The sequence below is a fragment of the Echinops telfairi genome, unplaced genomic scaffold, assembly GCF_000313985.2.
Source record: "Echinops telfairi isolate 266 unplaced genomic scaffold, ASM31398v2 ScPeMD7_25;HRSCAF=90, whole genome shotgun sequence".
NCBI lineage: Eukaryota > Metazoa > Chordata > Mammalia > Afrosoricida > Tenrecidae > Echinops > Echinops telfairi.
The window spans coordinates 18,881,232-18,907,346 of NW_022103922.1; the positions used below are offsets into that span (position 1 = coordinate 18,881,232).

The 26,115-nt window shown below is 47.3% G+C and overlaps 1 protein-coding gene across 1 annotated transcript in view; it reads left to right on the forward strand.

Moving 5' to 3' along the window:
- The window catches only part of ADAMTSL1 (ADAMTS like 1), a 355,504-nt gene that overhangs the window by 196,852 nt on the left and 132,537 nt on the right, over nucleotides 1-26,115 (forward strand). Inside the window, exon 14 of the mRNA XM_004706548.3 lies at nucleotides 5,461-5,590. Coding sequence (XP_004706605.2) covers nucleotides 5,461-5,590 — 130 coding nt within the window. The remainder of the gene's footprint in view (nucleotides 1-5,460; nucleotides 5,591-26,115) is intronic.

The window sequence follows — 26,115 nt, forward strand, 5'->3', positions numbered from 1 at the left end:
ATTCTTGCATTGAGGGAGTACTTGAGTGGAGGCCCAATGTCCTTCTGGTACCTTAATACTAAACCTATAAATATAGGCACATAGATCTATTTTCCCATGCTCATATATAAATATATTTGCATATGTACATGTCTTTCTCTAGACCTCTATAAATGCCTCCCAGCTCTTTCTTCTATTTCCCTTGACTTTCCTCCTGTCCCACTATCATGCTCAGTCCCCACCAGGGTTTCAGCAATTCCTCTTTATTACATTACCCTTGATCATGCCCTCCCAGGCCTCCCACACCCTCCTCACCACCAATTTGGATCACTTGTTGTTCCCTTGTCCCTGGGTTTGTTAACACCACTTCCTTTCCCCCCACATCCCCCTGAAGTTGTAAGGCTGATTAGTCCAACTCTCTTGGGGCTGTAATCTTGAGAGAGGAAACTGGAGAGGTGTCAATGTAGCCTTTCACCTGACAGAGGTAGCAACCGGAAGGAGCCATTAGTCATTCCGCCTGTAGTTAGTGTCATCTTTACCCTGAGCGGTCATCACAGGTCATAGGGCAAGGATGCTATTCTGGGAGACAGCAACACAGAAAACCCCATTTGCTGGAAGAATGAAAGTGAGCCTAATCTCTTCAAATTGGTGTCCTGTCTCCCACCACCCCCTCCCTGTTACAGTGTCAGTTCCCATCTGTGACCTGGTAGGTGTGGTCCAGGTGAGCACTTTTGAACCCAAAAGGCTTTATTAGGACCCTCCTTGGAAAAATCAGCATTAACATCAAGCTGAGGGAGAACTTGAACCTGACTTCCACAAAAAGCATTCCTATTTCTCCCTGGTCCTCATGAGGGCTGCTGCCTCCAGAATCACAAAGCGTCCCGACACTGAGATGTCTGTGCTGCGTTGGTGAAATGTGTCCTCCTAAGTGTCCACATTAGCCCGTTTGGAAAGAGAAAGCTTGATGAGTTAATTTCTTAAAACCGGCGCAGGACGCCATTGGGTCACGTGTACAGGGAATGAACTCACAGGTGATATTGCCCATTTCTCCCCTCCCCCAAGCCCTCGCCCTCCCTAACCACTAACCCTCCCTCCTTCCCTCCCTCCCATCCTCCCATCCTCCCATTCTCCCTCAGCATTCCTATCCTCTGGCAGCCTGTTTCCACCTCTCCACAGCCCAAATTGCAAACTGTGCTTACAGTGCCTTGCCCTTTAGGCATTTCATTTGTTCATTCCCCAAATATTTATTGTGCGTGGACCACAGGGCTGGTCCTACATACTCCTTCATTATGACAGAACTCTGTCCTTAGTTTCCCCCAACACCCAAGGCCCCACCTAAGCATGCTGAGGCCGCGGGCCCCTGTGGCAGCGGCCACCGAATGCACACAGTTGCATGATGCTAGTCATTCTAGAATGCCTGTGGGTTAGTAATCTTACAGCCTGAGCATGTAACTCTCCTGAAAGTGATTTCTTTCCCCACTTGGGTAATGATCGCTGGTTTAGAGCAATGTAAATGTGTGTCTGACATACATCTCTAAAGGAGTAGGTTATTTAAAATTTAAGAAATGTTAGTACTTGCCACGCCCATTTCTCAGGAGCCCTGGTGGTATAATGGATTATGGAGTTGGCTGCTAATCACAAGGTGAACAGTTTGAAACCACCAGCCATTCCACAGGAGAAAGATGAGGCTTTCTACTTCCATTAAGATTTATCATCTCGATGTACACTGGTACAGATAGGAACTGGAAATACAGGGAATTCAGGGCGGATGAGCCCTACAGGACCAGTGGTGTGAGTGGTGATACTGGGAGGATAGAGGGAGAATGGGTTGGAAAGAGGGAACCGATTACAAGGAACTAGATGTGACTACCTACCTGAGGGACAGACAACAGAAAAGTGGGTGAAGGGAGACATTGGACAAGGCAAGATACGACAAAATAATAATTTATAAACTATCAAGGGCTCATGAGGGAGGGAGGAGCAGGGAGGGAGGGAAAAAATGAAGACCCAATGCTGGGGGCTTAAGTGGAGAGGAAATGTTTTGAGAATGATGAGGACAATGAATGTACAAATGCGCTTTACACAATTGATGTGTGTATGGATTGTGATAAGAGTTGTATGAGGCCCTAATAAAATGTTTTGGAAAAAAAAATGTAAAGGAAACTGTTCAGTTGAAAAAAAAAAAAAAAAAAGATTTATCATCTCAAAAGCACACTCAGGCCATTGTACCCTTTCTTCTAGGACAGTGGTTCTCAACCTGTGAGTCTTGACCCCTTTGGGGAATGAACAACCCTTTCACAGGGGTCACCCGATTGATAACAGTAGCAAAATTATACTTATGAAGTAGAATGAAAATCATTTTATGGTTGGGGGGTCCCCACAACATGAGGAGCTGTATGAAAGGGCCACGGCAGTAGGAATTGAGAGCCACTGTTCTAGGGCCACTATGAGTCAGAATGCACTAGCAGACAGTGAGTTTGAGTTTGCCACCTACTTCTTGCAGTCTTTCAAATCAACCAAACTCACTGTCACTGAGTCAGGTCTGGCTCTTAGCAGCCCTAAAGGACCCAGTAGAACTGCCCCTTCAGGGTCTCAAGGCTGTAAAATCTTTACGGGAGCAGAACACTGGCAGTCTTAAAGGCCTAATGATGGGTGGCCCCATCAGGCATCATCACCATCATCAAGGGAAGCATATGATGCATCCTGAGGTCCATGTCCTGCCCAGCGTGGCCACCCTACCTACATAAAAATGAAAAGACACTTTACATTTTAAGAAACAATCATCAAAAAAAAAAAAATTAAATTAAAAAAAAAGAAACAATCATCAAGTAGGCAAAGGAATTGAAAACCTGGTTTTTCACCTAACCACAGATCTAAAGTCTGTGTAGGATAATCAGCGCCTTCTACTGCCTCGGCGTGATTGCTTTAATAATGCCAGAGTTTTGAAGCATGGGAAGCATCAGATGGCTGATTTCTTGTGGAATATTTTGCTGCATCTGGGTACCATGCATTGCCAATGGTGCATCTCAACTTCAGATCAGAGAACCTCCTGCAGAGCAGGCAGCAGTGAATGGAGTCACTAACCGTCCCGTCACCCCCCAGGGTTCCACCTTGTACTGGCTACCAGACATGCACATTACAGTGTGCTGCGCCTCAAAAACCTACCCAAGGAAAATCTGAAGGCTGCTCTCTTGGCCTAAGGTCTTAACATGGCTGAGATGCATTGATGAAGCAAAGGTGGGCTGTGTGCCTCATTTCAGAAAAAAGACTACCTTTCCAAGTCTGCTTTCAAACTGTCACTTTAGAAATGCTGTTCCTCATGTACAGGGGTACAGATAAGAACTGGAAACACAGGGAATCCAGGACAGATAAACTGCTCAGGACCAATACTGAGAGTAGGGATGCCAGGAGGAGAAGGGGGGTGGGGACTGATCACAATGATCTACATATAACCACCTCCCAGGGGGACGAACAACAGAAAAGTGGGTGAAGGGAGACATCAGTCAGTGTAAGACATGAAAAATATAATTTATAAATTATCAAGGGTTCATGAGGGAGGGAGGGTGGGGGAGGGGCAAAATGAGAAGCTGATACCAAGGGCTCAAGTAGAAAGAAAATGTTTTGAAAATGATGATGGCAACAAATGTACAAATGTGCTTGACACGATGGATGGATGGATTGTGATAAGAGTTGTTCGAGGCCCCAATAAAAAGATTTTTTTAAAAAATAATTTAAAAATTGTTAAGGATATTTTTTTTAAAAATTAATTGTACGAGCCCCCAATAAAATGATTTAACAACAACCAAAAAAGAATGATGAGAAAAAGAAAAGAATGATGGCAACAGATGTACAAATGTGCTTGGCACAATGGATGGATGGATGGTGATAAGAGCTGTACGAGGCCCCAATAAAACAATAAAAATTACAAAAAGAAAGGTCAATTAAAACAATGCTGCTCCTGCTAACTGACCAATGAAGAACTGGGAAGCATGAGCTTGCTGACTAGGGAGAGGACCTCCTGGGGAAACAGAAGGGTCAGCTGAACTATCTTCGGCACTACTGAATGAAGCAATGCAGAAAATGTACGCATGTCTATAAAATGAATGTTATGTATAGCCACACGCTCGGCCCAGACGATGCCCAGATATGCAAGTGCAGCTAGATAAATTTAGATGTCGCTATCTTTAGAGCGGCCTGGGTGTGGCTGAGAGCAAATTAGCAAGAATGCCTTGTCTAGCCTCTGTCCTTAAGCTGAACTCGGCTGAAATGGTGCCCCACAAATATCCAGGCTATTCTCAGAGACCCCCGGGACAACCAGAGCCACAGTCTCTTGGTCTTTTTTAACTGTTCGCATGACGGTCAGCCGAGCTCTGTTGCTGACAGCGGGCTGCGCAGGCCAGGTCACCAGGGATCGGCTGGATGACCTCCACTGAGTCTTTTCAACTCTTCAAAGCCGCAGTGTCCTTCTCTGTAAAATGGGACTAAACAAGAGTGGCAGCCTCATGGTACCATTGAGAGGATTGATTGAAGTGCCCCAAGCTCAGAAGATGACACCTGAATAAGAATGTACCCCCAGCAGGTGCTAGATCTGGTTACCTTGCGGTGGGCCCCAGCATGAGAGGCTCCGTGCTTCTATTTCCCTTTAAAACCTTCCCCTTCTCCATGAAAGTCTGCACGAGGGATCCTGAAGGCGGCTTTGTAAGCCCCGCCCAGCCACTGGGGCCAGCCGCCAGCTTTGACCCCAGCTCTGCCTTCCGATGGATGGCAAGGTTTCTATCAGGTGGAAGCAGTGTACATCTTGCTTTCTTTTCTTGGTTCCAAAATCTGAAGCTGCTCGGGGTCACAAAAGAAATGAAGCAGCATCACAAGGAAGACAGGGAGGGCTATAGTCTTAGATGCTCAGCCCAGGAACACAGCCGCTCACAGGCTGTGTTGGACATAAAAACATGGTCGTGAACTTCCTTCCAAAGACGGTGTCCGACTCTCCTCAGCAGTTATAGCCTCAGAAATCGACAGCGGCAGTTTTACCATGTCCTATCAGATCGCTGTGAGTCAGAATTGACTCGGCGGCAGTGAATTTGGTTTGGTTGGGTGGGTGATTGGTGCAAATATAATGTGTGAAGACCTTGGGGCCTTGTTTTTATTCCTTAGGCACACTGCCCTCCTCCTGTGTTTTTTCATATTTCAGCACCAGTGGCATGTACCTTGGTGACATAGTTTTAAGCCTAGCAGCAGGATGGGTAGGAGCCTCTCCTTCCAGGAGGAGTTGCCTGCCTCCAGGGCTATGCTTTCAGAGGACACACTCAAGGGTTGAACGATCCTGGGCAAGATGGGCAGCCGTGGTCTGTGAGCTGCCGTGCTTGGCGTGCAGCAAGAGCCCTACCAATCTCAGAGACCTCCCACCGTCTGGCTTGTCGACACGTCATCACCCCCACACACGCCCACTCTGCACTCTGGCCTGACAGTGTGATTTGTACACAGGTGTCCAGGAGGCTGTAGTGAGCTGCCTGAACAGACAGAGTCGGGAGCCTGCTGATGAGAGCTTGTGCGTGACCAGCCGGCGGCCCCCACAGCTCCGGAGATCCTGCAACGTGGAGCCCTGCCCGGCGAGGTAAGGGCCTCTTTGGCTGCCCTCTGACCCAGGGGCATGTGTGCCACTGGGTGCATCTTTCCACAGGCAAGACCAGAATGCTCATTGTTACCCAGTGTTTTGAAAACCAATTAGCATCACTTCAAACTGCTAGTCAAATCCACTTAAAGGTAATTGAAACCAGGGCTCTGGAATTCCAGCCCAGTGGTCATACACAGGGGCCAGAGGCTCTGCACCGGAGCGAGCCCTGTGGCACGGCTGGCGTGCGCATGTGCTTTCTCTGGAAGGAAGGGAACATGAACTGCCCCAGCCATCCTGATCTCTGCCACATGTCAGCCTGCATCCCAAGTCCTAACCCTCGAGTAAGGCATGGCTCGCAGGTTGCAGAGCAGAGGGACTGCAGTATCTGGGTGGTAAAGCTGATCCACTGTGAAATCTCTGTGCACGCAGCATGCAGATGCATTTTGGCATGCCCCAGGGGGAGGCTGCCATTCCACATGCGTAAAATCAATTGGACCATTTCACCGCCGAGCCCCGCCTGCATCTCATTACTGCCCAACCTTGAGTCTTAATCAATCCAATCACCTCTTCAGTCCACACAATGTTAGGGTGTCTGGAGAGACTTGCCTTTCAAGAACTCATTTTTAACGACTCTCGGTAGAATCTAAACCATCTCATCCTAGGATTCTGGTTTGGAGAAGGAGGCATTTAAAGAACCCAGGCCAGACTTTCCAATCTGTGGATGGGCTGAAGTGTCTTACTGAATCAGGTCATCCAAGACCCAAAGTTGGCCTGGGCCAACCCTGCTGCATGAATGGATGTGTGCATGCTTTCTCTGTGCATGTACCATATTAGGAGCGATGAATGTATAGCTTTTAGGCATGAACAGTAACATGTGATCGTTTGAAAGTGTGATCATTTGCTTGGTCAAATCCATTCTGGTTCCACATTTGTAAAAACGAAGTGGTTGTCCTGGATGAGCTGGGGGCACCACATCCTGCTCACATGCCCCGTGGTTCTTCTTCGCTCTAGAGACAGAGGTGTTACACGCTCCTGCCACTCCATGCTAATCCTTTCTGTTCTGCTGACTCACCATCACGTGAGAAAGAAGCAGAAGGGTTTCTGTAACATGTCCAGTGTGGTGATGACATCCCCATGCTGCACCAATGCTAAGGATGACCTGGGATTGAGTGGAAGAGCTGGGATTTGCAGTCCCTCTTCCCACCTCTTCCTTGCACAGCAGATGTAGGATACAAGATGTTACTTCCCACCCCGAAGTCCTAAATGTGACGGAATGACATCATCTTAATCTACTCTATGACCTTTCTATTGACTCATGAACAAGGACCATGATTGAGTTTTAGCAGTGTCCTTCTGCTCTGGATAAATTCGGGTCCCTGATGTTCATCAGCCAGCCGTCAGTGCGGCGGAAAAGAGTTCTCACAGCCAGGCACAGCCAGGGATCTAGGGGCCAGCAGTCCACGGCAGCACATCATAGAATGACACTAATTCAAGCAGTAAAGGGAGGCCTCTTCTGACCTGCTTCAACTCTCGTTCAAGAGCCAAAGACGTTTTCCGTCTTTTAATGGAAGCGTGACTGGGAGATGTAGCCCTGCGGGACTAGTCTGAACTACATCAAGGGAGATCAACCCTTCTCAAGACTGGCATGAGGTGTCTATGGAAGAGAAACTGCATGTGATAGCCACACGATAGTGTATTGTTTTTCCCAGATGCCCTCTGGGTTGAGTTGCGGGTCATTTAGAAATTTAAGTATTTCTTGTTCTGCCTGAGGAGCCTTGGTAGCAAAGTGGTTAAAGGGAGTCGCTGCGAGCCCACCAATTGTTGTGAGGGTCAACGATGCGGCAGTGTGTTCTGTAAAGATTTGTACGCTTAGGAGCACTATGCGGCTGTTCCACCCTGTCCGTTAGAGAGAGTAGCAGTCAGATTGCACTAGATGGCAGCAGGTGGGGTTTGCCTTTTTGAAATTTTGCATACTTCGGCACTTCCTTTCTGTAGTGCTATGTGTACTCTGATGGGCCTGGGGTAGCTATACACTGTCTTTGAGCTCAAAATCTCTTTCCAAAAAAAATCACTTTATTTGTATGACATACAAGCCCAACTCTTGGTCACCAGGCTGGTGTCTCCCAGAAGTGGGCTAAGTAAGACAGAGCCCTTCCCAGATCCTACTGAATGTCCTACTGAACAGGTGGTGACAGTGTTAGAAACTACCATCAAACTGATTACTGCCAACCTGTTTTACTAGTGGAATGTTTAACCTTTTGTGCCTGTCTTAATCATTTCTATCTCCCTAGAACCTCCAATAATGTTTGACACATAGTAAGTGCTCCCTGCATACACAAGTATCATGGACCAGGTCAAATCTACAAGGAGTGATGTTTACACCTGCATTATTTGATGATTGCTAGGAAGGCCCTAGTGCCAGCTCTCCCTGCATCATCTTTATCTTTTGAACTGCCTGCCTGGTGATGCTGACAATGCTGTTATTGGAATTCCTGCCTTAAACTGGAGGCTTTAAATACTAATTTAAAGCATAAATAGCCCTATGATAATAACTCTTTAGGTTCTGTGGTGTGTGTGCTAAAGTATCCTCAAAGTAAGACTACAAAGGCAAGTTTTAAAGGAGGAGGCAGGGAAGAGTAGAAAAGATAACAGTTGAGTCAATTAGTGGTATCATCTATGAAGACGAGAACTAGCCTATCTAGGAGAGATGCTCCTCCCTTCGCATTTGTGCTAAACAAGGGCCCTGAAAAAATTCAGATCACATTTTTGCATGTGAGCTGCTGCTGAGAATTCTGCAATGAAGTTGATAGCAAAGACGTTATTCGTGATGAAGTTGTTAGGTGCCTTCGAGTCCGTCCCAACTCAGTGACGCTGTGGAAACCAGAAGGAAACACTGTGCCAGCCTCACCATTGTTTTCTGTGTTATTGACACAAGGTGCAGAAACCATTCTAAGCACCCTTCCCACCTCCGAGCACTTTGTCTCTAAATGATACCCTGCAGCCACCCACGGTGGTGAGTTAGACCAGCTCACAAAGAAAGGTCCAGAAAAGGAGCTAGGAAAGAAGCCGGCCTCCTGTTCCTACTGAGATAGGTTTCTATGTAGTATAATGATCTAAGGAATGCAGAACAAGCCTCACTGTGAACAACGGACACACACAAAGTGCAACCCCCTTCATTCCACAGTGTTCTGCCGCTCCACCCCTCCCCTAGATGATCGCATGTCATGGTTTGGTGCATACCCTTCCAGACTTTTCCTATTCACCTCTAGACAGATCTGGACCTATCCAAATGCTTACCATTTTCCTTTTGTAAAAGCGATCATACTGTATATAGTGTTTAACACCATGGCCTTTTTCAATGAATAAGGTGCACTAGAGATCTTTTCGCATCCCTAAAACACAAAGCCAAGTCGATTCTGACAGAGTGACCCTACAGGACAGAGTGGACCTGCTGCCCCTTAGGGTTTCCGAGGCTGTCAATCTTTGCGGATGCAGAGGGCCACAGCCTTCACTCGCAGAACAGCTGGTGGGTTCAAACCTCTGACCTTTGGGTTAGCAGCCTACTGTTTCACCACTGTGCCGCGAGGTCTTTGTTCACATCCTGAGACCGCCAGACACAAGCACCCGCAGACTGATTTGCACATTTCAGCAAGAAGTTATGCACCATTTCGGATCTTCGGTTTCTTCCTTCCTCGATTAGGGTCAAGAATCCCTAAAATTTCAGGAAAGCGTTCACATATAAGATACACAGAACACTAATCAAGCACCTAACACATAGAACGTAGTCAGCACTCTGACACGTCAGCTCTCTTCTCCCTTCCATTTTGGGTCAGAAGTCATTCTCATTTAAAAAAAAACACAGGGCTTTTTTTTTTTAATTCAGGACTTAAATTAGACTAGAAGTTTTCTACTCTGTCATTAAGCTTCAGATAATCAGCTAGATGAAGCCCAATGACCAGCATTGGCCCTAAAACACAGATGGGAAGCCCAAGGCAGGGAGGGACAGGAAAGGTAGATTGATGAGAGTGGCGCAAACAGAATAGAAAGCATGGGAATGTTGGCGCCCTCTGGAGAAAGGTTACCAGTTCCTATAAAAAGTGTTCAACGGGAACCTAATTGACTCTGTAAACTCTCCCCTAAATCACAATGCAACTCAAAGATAACAGCCGTCCTGGGGCCCCATCGGCCCCTTCCTGATCTGCAAGAGCTGCGACATGAAGAACCCAGCGGGCCAGAAAGCACTACCTTCAGAGAGGCCGGGGTGGGCTGGGGAGAGTAGGGCTGTTATTAATTATAAACATTTGATAGCTGGGTCAGTGTGTGTTGAAAAGATTTGGTAAACGTACGTGGAGGAGGGGAAAGGAGTAAGCAATGAAAGCCAGATGGTTGAAAACGAAGGAAATTCCAGGCAATTTCTGCAGCTTTGTTCTAGCATACTTTTGAAACTAAGCTTTTCTCTCTGTGCAGCAGAGAACAGCTGAGTGGTACAGAATAGATAAACAGTGAAGAAGGAGGAGAAAGTCCTAATTCCCCGACATTGCTTGCTTTCTGCCCTATCCTCCCGCCCCAGTCTTTACTCCACAGACCCGTGGTGGCTCATAGAAAGGGGGGGCAAGAACAACTATAAAAAACACTAGAGAGTCCCCATTTGAGACGAGATTGTGAGGAAAGGTGGCTGAAAGCTCACAGAGTCTCATCTTTAAAAGCCTACTGCAGGATGCCAGTTTGATCATCCACACGACCAAGCAGCAGCTGATTTCCATTTGCCCTGGAGATTCTCCCCCGGGGGCTGGAGCGGAAGGGTGCTGCCTTGTAGCCCAACCACGTTTTCATTTGACTCATGGGGCTTCCAAAGCCTCGCGGGCACCTTCCCCTCAGACAACGAGTTGGAAGGGTCCCTATGCGCCGTGCTCTCTAAATGCAGGTTTATCTTTATCCTCTGCTCTCCCACAGTCTCCGTCTGCTGCCTGTGGGGTCTGTCCTCACTACCTTCCAAGTGCTGAGAGCAAAGGCCCACCAAAGCTCCCTGGCATCCACAGAAATCAAGTACAGATTCAGAGGCCAGGTTCAAGCACGTTTGGAGAATGGATGCTATGACTGCTGTCTTCTTCCTAGCTAGCTCCAGATGTGTCTTACACTGTCTCCCTTTCCTTCCACGGAGAAACCGCCATGATCCACTTCTTCAGTGCTGGGCCCAACTGGCTCCATTGTGGAGACCCGGGTAATTTCTCTAGCCAGGAAGGGGTTGGCTCAGTGACTGGGAATCATCTCCCGCATGATTTTGACATCAAGAAGGATAAAAGTCATTTGTGTATATCTCAAGGCTAACATCTGCATATTTCCTAAAGAGAGCCATTCCCATGGGCAGAGCTCTCCTGCTGTGGCAACCTAGAGCGTGTGTGAAATGATGGCTTCGAGCTGGCTTAAATTGTTGCCTGAATCTGAGGTAACATTCAAGGAAGGGTACCCACCTTCCCAAAGAGGTGCATGAGAGCACATTCTGCTGCTGCTGTTGTTGCTGTTATGTGCCATCGAGTCAGTTCCAACTCAGAGCAGCCTTATGTCCCATAGACGGAAACACTGCCTGTGCCATCCTCACGGTTGAACGTATGTTGGACCCCATCGATGCAGCCACTGTGTCAGTCCATCCTGTAGAAGGTCTTCCTCTGTTTCACTGCTCCTCCCCTTGACCAAGCATCGTGTCCTTCTCAAGGGATGGGTCTCCCCTGACAACATGCCCAAAGTACATAAAGGAAAGTCTCACCATCCTGGTCACCAGGAGCGTTCTGGCTGTACTTCTCCCAAGACTGATTTGGTGGTTCTTTTGGCAGTCCATGGTATTTCCATGTTCCTCACCAGCAGCACCATCATTCAAATGCATCCATTCTTCTTCCATCTTCCTGATTCAATGTCCAACTTTCCCATGCATATGAGGCAATGGAAAGTACCATAGCTTGGACCAGGTGCACCTTAGTCCTCAAAGTAACATCCTTACTTTTCAACACGTTAGAGAGGGCTTGGGCAGCAGATTGCTGGTGTCTTTTGATCTCTTGACTGCTGCTTTCAGGAGCCTGGATTATGGATCCAAAAAAGGTGAAATCCTTGACAGCTTCAGTCTTTTCTCCATTTTCCATGATATAACCTACTGGTCCAGTTTGAGGATTTTGAGATCTAGAAAGATGGATGGAAGCATCAGCTTCAGGAAAACACAGTTAGGTCCTGAGAGGGAAGCTTCCTGGTTTCGTGAAATCTGTGTAGTTCGAGAGCCCTGTAGACGACATAATTCTGCCTAGACTCTGGGAACAGCCCTTATGCAGAACATTGACTGAAAGCAACCATTTGCTCAAGCATTAGGATAGAAGATATTTTTACATCTCAAATGTAAAATAAAAATGTATTCAGCGTTCTCCTGTCCCAGCAGCATGCTGCTCTTAGATTCTCAGAGATGACTAGAAGCTAGGGCTAAAGGAGCTGTAGGGGTACAATGGTTAAACGTTGGCTGTTACCCCGGTTGGTGATTTGAACCCACCCGCTGGCTCCAGAGGAGAAAGGTCTGATGAGCTGCATCGATAGAGATTACAGCTTGGAAATCCCTCTGGGAATGTCCTGTGGTGTCCCACTCAAAAGCAACTCAAGAACAGCTAACCGTAACAACAACAAAGAGATTTTCACAGCCAGGGGAAGGAGGAGATTTCAAAGCAGCAACCACTGTGAATAAGGCAAGCATTGGATTCTATGGGAACCTGAGGCATGGGGGTGGCTTCCTGGAGGAGGCAATGCCTTGTGGATTAATAGTGTTTATTCAGGTAAGAAAAGATGGGGCAGACAGAGAATGCATGAGCACAAGGTGAAGGGCAAGAAGTGGAAGCCAGTGCTAGAGGATGGGTCGGGGCCACATCCTAGAGAGCCGGATGTGTTCCGTTGTGGACATTATCTCCTGGGCAAACAGTGCAGAGCCATTGCAAGGAGTCAAACAAGGGAGAACAGTCAGCTTTGCTTAGAGATGGTTGTTCACCCAAGTGAGCTGAAGTAATAACTGAGTCAAAAAGAAAGAAAGAAAACCTCACTGCCATTGAGTCAGTGCCAACTCATAGTGACCCCCTGTGCGTTTCTAAGACTGTAACTGTTTAAGGAAGTAGAAAGCCTCCCTCATCTTTGGCCCAAGAAGTGGCTCATGATTTTGAACTGCAGGCCAGGCAGATCTCAACCCGAACTATGACTATAGTATTTTTTTCCCTACAGACATCTACCTTTTTCCCCTCATGTTGAATTCTAGACGGTGGGTTTCTGTCTCCTCTGCTATTTTTTAATAGAAAAATACAACTTCTTCCTTTAAGCATGTTCGCAGTTTGATTACTCTCCTCAATCCAGTTGGGTATCGACTCCCTCTGTCAATCTGGCGGAGGGTTAATAGGGCTCCGAGTTGGGGTACCATGAGGGAAGTAGGGAGCAGTGTGGCTGGAGCACCCCAGGGCCCTCCCAGCTTAGTGTTGTGTGATTCTCTGACGAGATCTAGCTCTAGAAGAAAGAAAAATGGACATTCTACTAGTCGACCTCGGGGTCGACTTTAAGCCCCAGACACAGAGTAAGCACGTCCCTATTCCCCAAAAACAGGGACCAACTATCAGATAAAGGAGCGTGCGTAGTCGACAAGACTTGTATTTCATAAGGAAAGCAGTTGACAGCATTCAGGTAGCAGTGATAAGTAAACATCGGAGTGATGGGAGTTTTTCGGACACCTTCATGGTGTGTATTCATTCCGCATCCCTGTATTTAGAATTTCGTGATGGTTTTTAAGATAACTAGACTTACTCTTCATTCAGCTGCCACTAAACAAGAATTTGTTAACGGCTGAATTTGTGCCCAGTGCTGGGCAGCGGGTAAAGTAAGGAACAAAGCCCACGTTCTTCCTTGAAGCTAAAGGGCTGGGTGGCTCTTCATTTGTCGCTCTCTTGGACGCCTTCAATGCTGCCCTTCTCAATCTGGATATTAAACTCAACACTCTCCTGTGTTCTTCGCGGCTCCAAGAGCTGGCATAGCTCCACCAATCCTCAACCCCAAAGTTCATAAACAGAGCGGAGATGGAAATCCCACCTCCAGCTAGCCCTCTGCTGTGAGTGTTATGGTGGAACGTGGGGTTTGACAGTGCAAAATCTTCCAGCTTAGAAAGCAATCAGCAGAACTGGAGGGGGTGATTCCCAAAGTGAGACTTGTCCACTTTCTTGGCTTGGCCTAGTCTTGATATAACAAAGTTAAGGTCAAGCGATCATTTGACTAAAGATTCGGAATGAGAGTTTGTGTGTCTCTGTGTACCCAGTAAGGATCCTTGCTGGTGCATTGGGCTAAGGGTACCCAATCAGGATCCCCCCTGGTGGTGCCTTGGGTTAAGTCTGCTAACTGCATAGGGGAAAGCTGAGGCTGCCCATGCCCATAAATACCGTCTCAGAAGCCCTCTGGAGCAGACTACTCCAGACTGTAGGATGTTAATGGTCAGAGTGTACCCCATGCCACCCTGGGAAAGGTTGAGCAGAGAGTCTCACGTACACTTTGAGATGAAGTGTTTTTCCATCGGGCTTAGGGTTAGAACTAGGCCATGTGCCTGCTTTGTGCCTTTCGTTTGGAAAGCAAGTCAGAAAAAGACTTGCGAAAGAGGAGAGAAAAAGAGAGGCTTAAACACCCTGGAAATGCAGGAGCCAAAAAGGAGAATGTGCTGATTTGTGCCCAGAAATCTGGGGGATGCAGTTCAGGAACAGTTCATCCTTCTGAAAATATTTTTCCTGTCCTGATGCCAGCCGGGGGCCAGGCGGTTCTTAGGTTATCTGCAGAAAGTTCTGTCACCCAGCACAGCCAGCTACTGCCTGCCCTATGGCCATTGTCTCTGGATAAAGGCATGCTGCTCCGGTCCCCACTAGACATTGCCTTCTCGTGGGGCGTCCAACTTCAGCTGCACTGTCTGTTCAGGAGGCCCAGAGAGGCACCGGCCGGAAGCAGCGTGCTGGAACAGGGCTGGGTGACTTACTGCTGCTTGCCCTGGTCCCCCAGTGGGTGGACAGTGAGGTCTGTCTGACGGGCCAGACCAGCTGCCTGTGTGATTCGGACCAGAAAGGGTCCTGTACCCAGCATGCCTAGAGCTTGACACTTACCCTAAAAGATGGTGTTCCTTGCTGAAGTCATTTTGCCTTAAGGATGCACATATTTGAGAGCGGTTGCTCATTATCTCAGCCTGAGTGCTTGGCTTCATCAGGCATTAATTTTTTTATCCTATTTAGAAGGTATTTTGGCAACATTTGAGAATGGGGTGACTTCAGGAATGTAAAAAGCAACTAAAGCTGAATATTCTGCAGCAGAAACTAGGACACTAGCTGGAATAGGGGAATGCAATGGGATGCGTGTGTGTGTGTGTGTGTGTGTGTGTGTGTGTGTTTAAGTTAGTCGGATGTCAACTCTCTTGCTTGCTGGATGGCCTTGAGTTGGCTACCTTGACCTTTCAGAGACTCAGTTGTCCTAATGTCCACAATGAACATCATTATCCCAGCCAGGCGGAGTCGTGAGGACAGTTGCATATATCGAACAGTCAGCCAGTTCCCCACCCATAAATACTCTTAATTCCCAATGTAGCAAGAGATATGATAAAAGAAGACCATCCTATTTACCCTCATCATCAGTGATTTATAAACTTCCTTTACCAGCCACTGTGGAAACAGAGGGAAGGGAAGGAGGGCATGGGTTGAGTCTAACTTTCAATCAGCCTCCAGAGTCAGCCTTTGCCAGCTTTCTTAAGCAGTTCAAGAAAGGAAGTTGGGTAGCAGGTTCTCAGAAGTCACCAAGGCGGCAAAAGGTAGTACATGTTGGGACATCTGATTTGACATTAGCACCTGATTCAATCAGAGGTGTTAGTCAAGAGCAATCTGGAAATGGTGACGTGGCGGGCAGGGGAGACAGAGTTCAAATATTCCTAAAAAGTATGTTTCCTGCCCTGCCGTGATTGACGAAAGTAAGGCCCTGGGACCTAAGAGCTGAATATGGAAAATGAGCAGCACGGGTGTCCTCAGGAGCAAGAAAGCCTGTGATGTGTCAGGAAGAAAGTGTGTATGGAGGGGGGCCAGGGTATCCATTACCTTAGACCAGCGGTTCTCAACCTGTGGGTCACGACCCTTGTGGGGGCTGACCGACCCTTTCACAGGGGTCACCTGATGCATAGTGGTAGCAAAATGACAGTGATGAAGTAGCAACATAAATAATTTACGCTTGGGGGACCACCACCATAGGAGGAACTGTATGAAAGGGCCACGGCAGTTTCAAAGGTTGAGAACCACTGCCTTAGACCTAACCAGTTGGCTCCTCAAATGCTTGTGGGAGGAAGGAAAGGGGAAGGGAGGCAGGGAGAAAGAGAGTGATGAAATGAAGGAACGTCCAACCCATGGTACAGGTAGGAGGCAGACACCACAGCCCTTCTTTGAGCAGGACATGACTTCCCTAGTCATTTATTGACGGGTCCCCAGATGCCCGGAGCTGTGCTCATCACTTCCCATACGTGATTTCATTTCATCTTCTCCACCGTTTGATGAGGGTTGGACGGTCCCTACCCTAGTTGTACAGCTGTAGAAACAGTCTTTAGAGGGCTCAGTGTAATCACAGATGGCAGATACAGATTTGGAACAAGACATGCTTATTCCAAGAAGCCCTGGTGATACAGTGATTAAAGGGCTTGGCTGCTACCCCAAAGGTCACTGGTTTGAACCCACTGACCACTCCATGGAAGGGAGATGTGGTAACCGGCCTCTGGAAAGATCACCGCCCTGGAGAGCAGGCGGGGCAGGTCTGCTCTGTCCAGTGAGCTTGCTAAGAGGCGGCATCACTTGGACAGCAATGGGTTTTTATGTTTATTCCAAAGTAGTGACGTAGAGCCGGGGGTTCTGTCTTTTCCCCCGTCCATGCTGTGTATGGATCAATCCATTGCCCACCTTGTTCTCGGCCCAAGACTGCAGGCCAGGGAACTTCCGCAGGAAAAAAAACATGCCCATCCTAGTCCTCTAGGCACTTATATCCTAGTGAGGGTCCTCAGTCAACGGGCCCTTCTTTTTTCTTCTCTAGCACATTGCTTTCCGGCCATACTTTCCGTTACCGAGGAGAGAATTAGGCCTGTGGTGAAATCTAGTGCTTACGAGACAGTCAGAAATTCATTAAAGCACACACTTCTTAGGACAAAGCCAAACATAAAGGAAATGAAGCATGCTAGAAGGGGAATCAAATAGACCTAAAACGGGGTCTTAAAGCCAACACTGAGTCATTAGGCAAGCTCAGTTCCTAAGAAAACATTTTTATAAAGCAGTCCCAAGTCATCCAGAGAGATGCAGCCCGAGCTCGTGAACCTGGACAACACTGGAGGCTCTTACAGAGCTTTGCGCCTTTGCTCTGCCACTACCGACAGCCGCTGGCCTGGTTCATGATAGACTGTGCTGCTTAGAAACTGCCACTACATACACACAGAACAACAACAACAACTCAGCTAAGAATTAGGTCAATGAAACTACCTAAGCTAATTCACACCAAGAGGTGACTGACATACAGCAGCCCTTACTTCTAAGCCTTAAGGAAGTGGATTTGGGAGTCACACAATTCAAGATTAAGATTCAGTTCAAATAATTTGCTATCTTTTTGCCATCTGGCAAGCTGTTTAACTTTTCAAAGCTTCTGCGTCTGTACCTTTAGCCCTGAGAGCGCTGGTTCGGATGTATCCATATTAAGCACTTAGCGTGGTGCCTAGCACATACTAAATACTCAGTAAATAGCCATCAACATTCATTTTGTGTCATTGTTTTTTCTGTAGAAGTAGTTGCCCTTGGGTTGGAGGATGTTAGTGATTGGTGTGCACTTTAGGAAACTGAGGCTCTCCCCTTTGCCTTGAGAGGGAAGGCCAGGCTCAGTTACAGAGGGACGGAGCAGCCAAGGCTAAACCCAGAATGCCTGGCCCTTGCTGATCTCGCTCTGTCTGCTCGGTCCTGCTGGCTATGGGAAAGTTCGGCTCAGCTCATGAAGCATTTAGTAGATTCTTGCTGTACTGTCTGCTCTGAAGATGTAAGCCAGTCAAGGACATGGACCCTGAGGGCAGAAACTCCCTGATGGAGAAGCTAAGATCTAAGATCTTTTCAGCGCAGGCCCATCAAAGCTATAACAGAGAGATGCTCGGTGTCCCAGGGCAACACTGAGACGAGTCACCTAGCTCAGGTGACCTCTGAGCTGTGGCTCGGTTTTGTATTTGTTTTCTGGCTATCAAAGTATTTTTTTCCTAAAATGTTAAACATTATTAATAGACTATTTCAATATCTGCCCTCACGCCTACTCTACAGATCCTAGCCCAGATCTTTCAAAGACTTTTTTAAGCCAGTGCTGTGTCCTCTTTTTCAGGACACAGAAGGAGCCCTCTGTCCCTGGGTTGGGAACTCCCAGGGGCACTCACTACCCCATCCTGTGGGATTGCCCTGAGTCAGTGCTCAATGACAGTGAGTTTGGTTGAGGTTTGGTGTCCTCGGGTAGAACCTTTTTAGTTCTCAGGTGAGCCTAGAAATGCTGAGTGTCTCCTGTAGAAGGGTCTTTCTGATGGCTCTCAACCACCAGAAACCTTCTACATGTATGCCCCTTAAGCCTGTCATATAATAGCCATTAAGCCAGTTCTTTAAAATAGGGCCAGTGAGTTTGCTAGTTGGTTTTATTACACCTCTGCTTCTGAGCAGCGCTCAGACTAGAAGATTGGTTCTTTTTCTGTATATCTCCGAGGGTTAGCACCACCTCCAGACAGCTCGGATGGTACAGATGAGTCAAGTAGAGGACCTGGAGCAAGGGCACCGTCTTGAGGCCTGCATCTTCAGGCAATGATGGAGCATTGCAGAGGATCAAAGGTCACTTGGCTGACGCAGCCCCAACACTCTAGCATCTTCATTAGCTGTAAACTCTGGGTGATGCGCTCAGAGTAGACAGTGTGGCCAAGTTCTTTGGGTTCCACGAAACATGGGGTGATGTAAATACAGGCTCCAGAGTTGGTACTCTCTGTTCTTTCTTTCAAACCACCCCATCAGCCCCAGCCCTGTGAAACGTTCAGACTGGTGGGTTACGGAGTGGTGGGTTACCACCACCATCTGCTCAGTTCTTCAGGGGCCTGCGCATTGTGCAGATGCTGTGGGAGATTTGCTTAACATGGACAGTCAGCGGTGTCACGAAGAAATCTGGGAATGGACGTACAAGTTGTCTTGACGTTTGGGGAGTAGAGAACGAGGCAGGAAATGTATACTCTGACCTTTGTTACACCCCACATGCCAAAGGAGAACTTTTCTTTTATTCGGGCGTGAAGTAGATACGGGAGGAACCCCGTAGATCATTCCTGAAGCTGTCCAGGATGTTGTCTCAGCGATACAAAATGAAGCCTATCTATCACCAATACGCTTATGGAGGAAGTTCCCCGGGTTATTTCTTTCTTCATTTATTTTTCATCTCTGTGGGTGGTAAGTTCCTCCACCCTCCCATCTACCACGCTTCTCCTTCCCCCAAGATAGCAAGCCAGTGAAGGCAGAGATTGCCCAGAGCTTGTGTAATGCTAAGCTTTATCAAGCTCTGGAGAGCCCCAGAAGGAAACTGTTAGAAGGCAGGTCGTTATTGATGTAAAATCCAGCACCGGTAGACAGATACCATTACTCAATGCTCTTTTGTGTGGGAGACGATGCCAGGATTCCAACGTGGGGAGCACGATGTTGGAGCCAGCTTCCTCTCAGGATGCGCCCCTTGTCTAGCTCAGGTTCGCCTCCTTTGGGGGGTTAGTTGGTTGGTTTGGCCAAAACAGTTGTAGACTGTTTGTCATTAAGGGTGGATCATAAGGGGACCCGCTCAGGACAGGAAGACTTCCAGGGCTCTGCCCTTTAGTCTGTGCTCGGCACACTGCAGGCACACTGAGAAATGCCTGATGTGCAAACAGGCTGGGCCGGGCACGTTCTTTCGAGTTGCGTGGAGGCTGACGATCGCATGGGCCCATGGTGCAGCGGAGTGAAAGCACATGTGGGTTGCATTGACCCTCCCTTGATGGAGAAAGGAAAAGGGTGGTTTCCCAACTCACCCCTGGACCCGCCGCTCATCCGGGAGGGTCGTTCTGCAGAGCGAGTTTGGCAAAAGGCAGACTGCTGCTCCCACCCGGGCTCCTGCCGCAGCTGTGTGTTTCAGTAGGTGTGGAAAGTGGTCTTGATGGATGGTCTTCCTCTCGCTTCTCACACACACACACACACACACACACACACACACACACACACAGAGGTGGTGTGTCGCCTGGTATTATTGGTTATAATATCTCGCTACGTGTTCTCATTCTCAATGATGCAAAATTCCTTGTGTGTGGTCTCTCTGAGTGCCGGCGAATGGTGGCTATTAGTCTGTCCCCACATCGGTGCCCATCTCCAGAATGTTGTGGGCTACGAACCCCATTTTGGAAGCCTGAGGACTGTCCTCTAGGGAGAGACCCAGGGAGTTCTGAGGGTGCACTGGTCACGTGTGTGGCAGCTAACTGAAAGTTGGCGGTCTCAACCCACCAGCAGTTTCTCAGGAGAAAAGGCCTGGCAATCTGCTCCTATGAAGATTCTGAGTCCTCCTCCTGTGTCGATGGGGAGTGGGGGGGGTCAGAATTGGTCCCATTGGACACAGCAATGACATGAACACACTGGTATCTGAAAGGGTTGCTTGTTGTGAGCACCAGATGTGCCTATTTTGTGCACAAAGAATTTTCTCTGCTTCAAAGAGCCCCGGTGGTGTAGTGGTGTGACGTCCATGTGGGGCTGCAGTCCGCATGGTCAGCACTTTGAAACCAGCAGCAGCACCGTGGGAGAAAGCCTGGGCCTTCTCCTCCCGTAAGCAGTTACAGTCTAGGGAATCCACAGGGGGATCGCATGGACCCGATGGCATTGAGTTCGGTTTGCTTAGAAGAGCCCATTGGAAAAATAAAGCACGAGTGAGCGCCACTCCAAATCCCATGCCCATCTACTCCCGATAGATTCAGACGCTTCACCACCGAGTACAGAGTCTTCAAGTGCTTCCAGGTAATAAGGAATCCACTTGTAGATCCACTGGATACTGGGACATTTTTCCACCCACATTTTGCCTACCAGTTCTGGCAAGCTGGGCTCAGTCATTGCTGTTGATTAAAGAGTCGTGGTCGCTGTGGTTCAGAACTGACTGGATGTCAGTGAGTTTGTGCACAGGAAGAACTCGGTAGACATTGACTTCTCAGCAGCCTCCAGTAGGGCCCATCGGCACTGTTGTTAAACTTGGTTGTCATCGAGCCAATCCCAACTCATGGTGAGCCTGGGTGCTCATTCGACAGATTGACAGCCCTCTCTTCCAAGATGCTTGTAGGTGGGTTTGAACCACCAAACTTTGGCCACTAGTCAAGCACGTAATCATTGTCACCATCCATGGACTTCCTGGCTCAAGGGTAAACTCTTCTTCCCTAGCAGTACTATAAGTGCTAAAACATCATAGACTTTTTATTCTTTACACTGTGAAAAACTAGAGTAGCGAAAAGTGTGCCTGACAGACAGACTTGTCTAGAACCTGAAACCTGACAAATGAGTTTTTCTCAGTGGCTGAGTTTGTAAAGTCCCAGAATATAATCAGGTCCAATTCCCATGAAATCACTTGACCAAATAGGTATGGCTGACTGATCTAAACTCCTGAAAATTACCGTTTCCCACCTTGAGCTCAGTGTTTATCACAAACCAGAAGACTGGTACAGTGAACTGGAATTTGGTATCTCAGGAGCCCAACTTCCTGAATTCAAATCCTGGCTCTGCCACTTAATGTCATTGAGAAAATCATAAATCCTCTATGTTCTTTATTAAATATGAATGAATAATGCCTACCTTATAGAACTTTTTTGAAAATTAATGAGTAGTATATACTTAAATGAATATCTGGCTAAGGACAGGCTTTTTCAAACATTTTCTACTCACATAAGATATGCTAAAACCTAGACTTGGGTGACAGATTAGGGGACCCATGTGGCTAAGGGTAAACTTAATATAAGGGGGCTTCAAATATTCAAGGGGAAATTCCATCATCCTTCAATTCTCCCATGAATTTTTTGAAACCTTCTCATACATTCTTGAATAGAAGAATGAAGGATTTTCTTACCAACTACTGAAAAGTTGTACTCTTTATACCTCCATCTTAACACTACAGAAATGAATATTTTATGAATAGCTAATTGGGTGCCAAGGAGCCTTGGTAGCACAGAAAGTTAAGCATTGGCTGCTGAACACCGGGTCAGCAGTTCTAACCCACCATATACTGCAAGGGAGACAGCTGAGGATATCTGCTTCAGTAAAGATTTAGGGTTCCCCAAGCCCCTAAGGAGCAGTTCTTCGAGTAGAAATGTTTCCAAAGATGTGCACGTGCATCAATAGGAAAAGCATCTCTTCCTATTTGAGAGTGAAGAGTAGAAGGGAAGAAGTCAAATGGCGGAAATGAAGATGAAGGGGATTAAAAAGAAAAGCTGTAATTTAGTGTAAGTGAATGAAGGTCAAGAATTAAGAATCCAGTGGCCCTCCATAGACGAAAGGAACCACTACCACCATAGTCCCCAATTCTTCGCCACCTGGATAGGCTTTCCGAGCTTGGCAAATCTGTAAAGAAGCAGACAGCCTCAGAGTTTCTCCTGAGCAGCTGGTGGGTTTAAAGTGCTGGGTGCTGGGCTCCTGGGCCCCCAGGTAGCGTGAGTCGAATGAATGCCCCAATTATCAGGAAGTCATGTGGGCTCCAGTCTTCTTTTTCAGCATTTAGTTACTGGGGGGGGGGGTGTCTCACATTATATGCATTTCATATGTGGAAAAATAAGATGATCAAAAGACAAGTGGAAAATTCTCTAGGGCCTGAGGAGCGCTGGCCTGCATGAAGCCAGACTGCGAGCTCTCCTAAGTGTAGGGTCCTGCAGGCAAAATTAAAGAGCCAAGTAGTTACTCTGGCTTGTGTACTGTCCTAATAGTAATTCCAAGAAGCCTCGAGTAGGAAGAAAAAATATCCCCCCTTTTTTTCTTAGCGATCTCTCTTGTATATGAGGAAGTCATAGCGGTGACAACAATAATGATGGTGGTATCTACCATGAAATGTCTATGCTCTCAACAAGTGTACACACTAGAGCAGTGGCTCTCAACCTTCCTAATGCCTCGACCCTTTCATACAGTTCCTCATGTCGTGGTGACCCCCCAACCATAAAATGATTTCATTGCTCCTTCATCACTGTCATTTTGCTACTGTTGGTAATCATAATGTAAATTGTAATGTGTTTTCCGATGATCTTAGGTGACCCCTAAGGGTCGTTTGATCCCCAAAGGGGTCACGACCCACAGGCTGAGAACCGCTGCACTAGAGGCTAGCAAAGCACAGTGAAGAACCCTAGAGTCAGGCCGCTGAGGAACAAGTCCTCAGTTCCCCACTGACCAGCCAGCTACGTGACCTTGGTCAAGTTACTTCAATTTCCTCATTGGTAAAAAGGCATCATACGAGTGCCTGCAGGTGGCCTCGTCTTTGTCCTGCGGAATGACTGGTGGATCTGACTTGCTCCAACATCTGACGGACAGCACCCCCGGGACGCCTTCCCACTCAAGGATCCGATTAGTTGGTGCATGTGCAGTTCTCGCTACAATGCGTAGAACATAGCATGCACCCAATGGCTGTAGGAAAGCTATGGGAGTTGGTGGTGTTAACATCATTGTCCCTATTTAACAAATGCAGAAGTTGAAGTTCAAAGACAGTAACTTGCCCGAGCCTCAAAAACACAGGTGGAAGTCTGCTGGAACGGCAAGTTCTGGGTCAATCTGGGTCTTTGACATTGCCATTTTCATGAGTTCTAGCAGATTCAAATATGTCGGGCCTAGCAGTAAATGAGCACCATGAATCATCAAAAGCAAATGAGGGATTTAATAAACCATTATCAATTCTAATAAGAGGTTTTGACTCACCTTGGGGCAGTAAAACATAGCATTCTATTTGAAGAGATCTTTGAGCCTAGCAGGAAAAGTAGCTTTAGGTCACTTTCAGCTAATCAAACATAAAGACCTTTGTGCAAGACCTCACTCTTCTTCCTCAAGTAAACCCACCCGCAGGGCTTAGGGAAGGTCTGGATGGGCCTGCTCTGCATCTGGGAGCCAGAACATCTATGTGAACAGAAACATTCCTGGGCTGTGGGGGACAGCAGGCACTGTCTGAAGGGGTAGGTAGGTATGGGTGTGTGTCTGATCACACCTTGATCACTAGCTGCTTCCTCTTCTGCCTCCTCATTCATCACACTAGAGGCAGATCTCTCCAAGGAAGCTGGCTCGCGTGCACGATCTCGATGTCTCTCTCTCTCTCTCTCTCTCTGTCTCTCTCTCTCTCGTTTTGTTCTACCAAGCTGGGCTTGAGTTGGATTTATGATCTGATCAAACAAAGTGGAGGGCCTGCTTTTGAAGCACCATGACAGTCTATCCTATTGGTCCTGTTGGAATTGGAATTCTCACTACAGGCTGACAGCCCATCAGATGGACAGGACAGGAGCCCACTGGCCATTGCAAACGCTGCCCCAGGGGTTGTGTATGAAGTGTAGTGACTTGAAGCCACCTTTGTTGCTGGGGGTGGGGTCCCCACACTATCTCTGCTTCCCAATCTCTCTCACCCAGTGGCTGAGTTTTCTAGTACTGCTTGAACAGAGATACCACAAGTGGATGGATTCCACAAACCAAATGTATTCTCTCAGTTTAGGAAGCTAGAATTCCTAATGGCAGGTGCACGCTCCGGGAGAAGGAGGGATTTCTCTTTCTTTGGGCTCACAGTGTAGGAAAAGCGTTCTCGTCTCCTTTCAGCATCCGTGGACCCAACGCTCCTTGAGTTGCCCATGTGTCTGGGCTTCCACCTTGTCTCTGGGTCTAGAAAGTTCTCAGTGAAGAAATCTTAGGTCCAAAGGATTCACACTGCTGTCAGCTCTTCTTTCTAGGTTGTGATAAGTCTCCTTGATCTCTGTTCATTTGGTTTGACTGTTTTATGTCCTCAAAGTGATTGGCTCAAGATATAACCTAATCCCCTCTTTGTGTTTGTCCTCACTAACAAAGCTGCTGCCTCATTAATATAATTAAAGTTAAGGATGTATAACACTGAGAATAATTACATTAGATCACAAAATGGAAGATAATTACATAGTACTGAGAATCGTGGACCAGCATTAGTGACACACGTTTGGTGGAGGGTGCAGCTTGGTGGGAAGAGATACAATGCTTAACACAAACCAATAACTACATGAAAGGAAACAGGAGGATTGAGAGCAAGAAATTTCCTAGGGCTTAGGCTTTCAATACTCTTTCCACCTCCTCCAGAGCCTGAGAACAAATAAATTCCAGTTCCCCAAGTGCATCGTGTTTTCTTACACCTCATTTTGACTGTCGCACCTCCCCTTTAGCTCAGCATGTACCCTGGCTAGCCCTTCCTCACCCTTCACGACTCAGGTAGACATCACCAACTTCAGGAAACCTTCCATGATTGTTCCTCCTTCCCCCTTGACGGTCTGTATTTGTGCTTCTAAGAGACATACGTCCTGGTTACCTGCCTCAAAGATGAGTCTCGGAGTGTCAGAGGGGTAAGGTCGCTGTTGGGTTTGGGTTTTTTTGTTTTGTTTTGTTTTTAATTCTGTCCCCTCACACAGTGCCTGGCACACCAAAGGTACTCAATTAATCAATTAATTAATCAATAAAAACGCAATGTTGTTGTAGTTGTCTCTGAAAGCCTTAAGATGAATAACTTTGAAAAAAATCTCTGGGCCCCTGTTCACAGTATTTCACAACCAGCGAGTGCACAGGCACATCTGTGAAGATCTGAATACATGGATGGATGGGAAAACAAGTCCACGGGCCAGTGTATGTCTGATAGAAGGGACCCTAAATCATGCAGGAGATGGCTGAATGGGGTCTGAGTGTCCTGCCACAAAGGACTAGACTTCTCAGTCACTTCACTTGCAAAGGACACCCATGAATATAAAGGTTCAGACAGGTTGCTGCCGGCAATGTAAATAGACCGATTTTCAAACTGCCCAGAGAGTTCAGAGGGAGCAGCGTCTAGATTTAGGTTGTTGTGAGAAATGCTGCCTGCAAATGAATAAGTTGTTCAAGGCCTGGACAGCCTGATTTGATGGGTGCCAGCAACTCTCCTGACCCCCCCAAATATAACTTGATCTAAAAAAATGTCTGCAACTTTGGATGTGACCTAGAGAAAAGCTTCCAAGCTCACAGAATTGTGTCAAATAAGATGACCGAGCACTTACATGACTTGGAACAGCTGGGTAGTAAGTGCGTGTGGAACAGAAATATAAATAAACAAAAATCAAATGATAGTAAATCAAGTGGGATTGCACAGTCTGCCGTCAGTGAGATGAGCTGGCTCTGGAAAGCTTCTTAGGCGAGGAAGAAGACCTGGATATACTAAGGTGGAGATCAATCCAGGCAGGGAAACTTGGAAGCAAATCCACA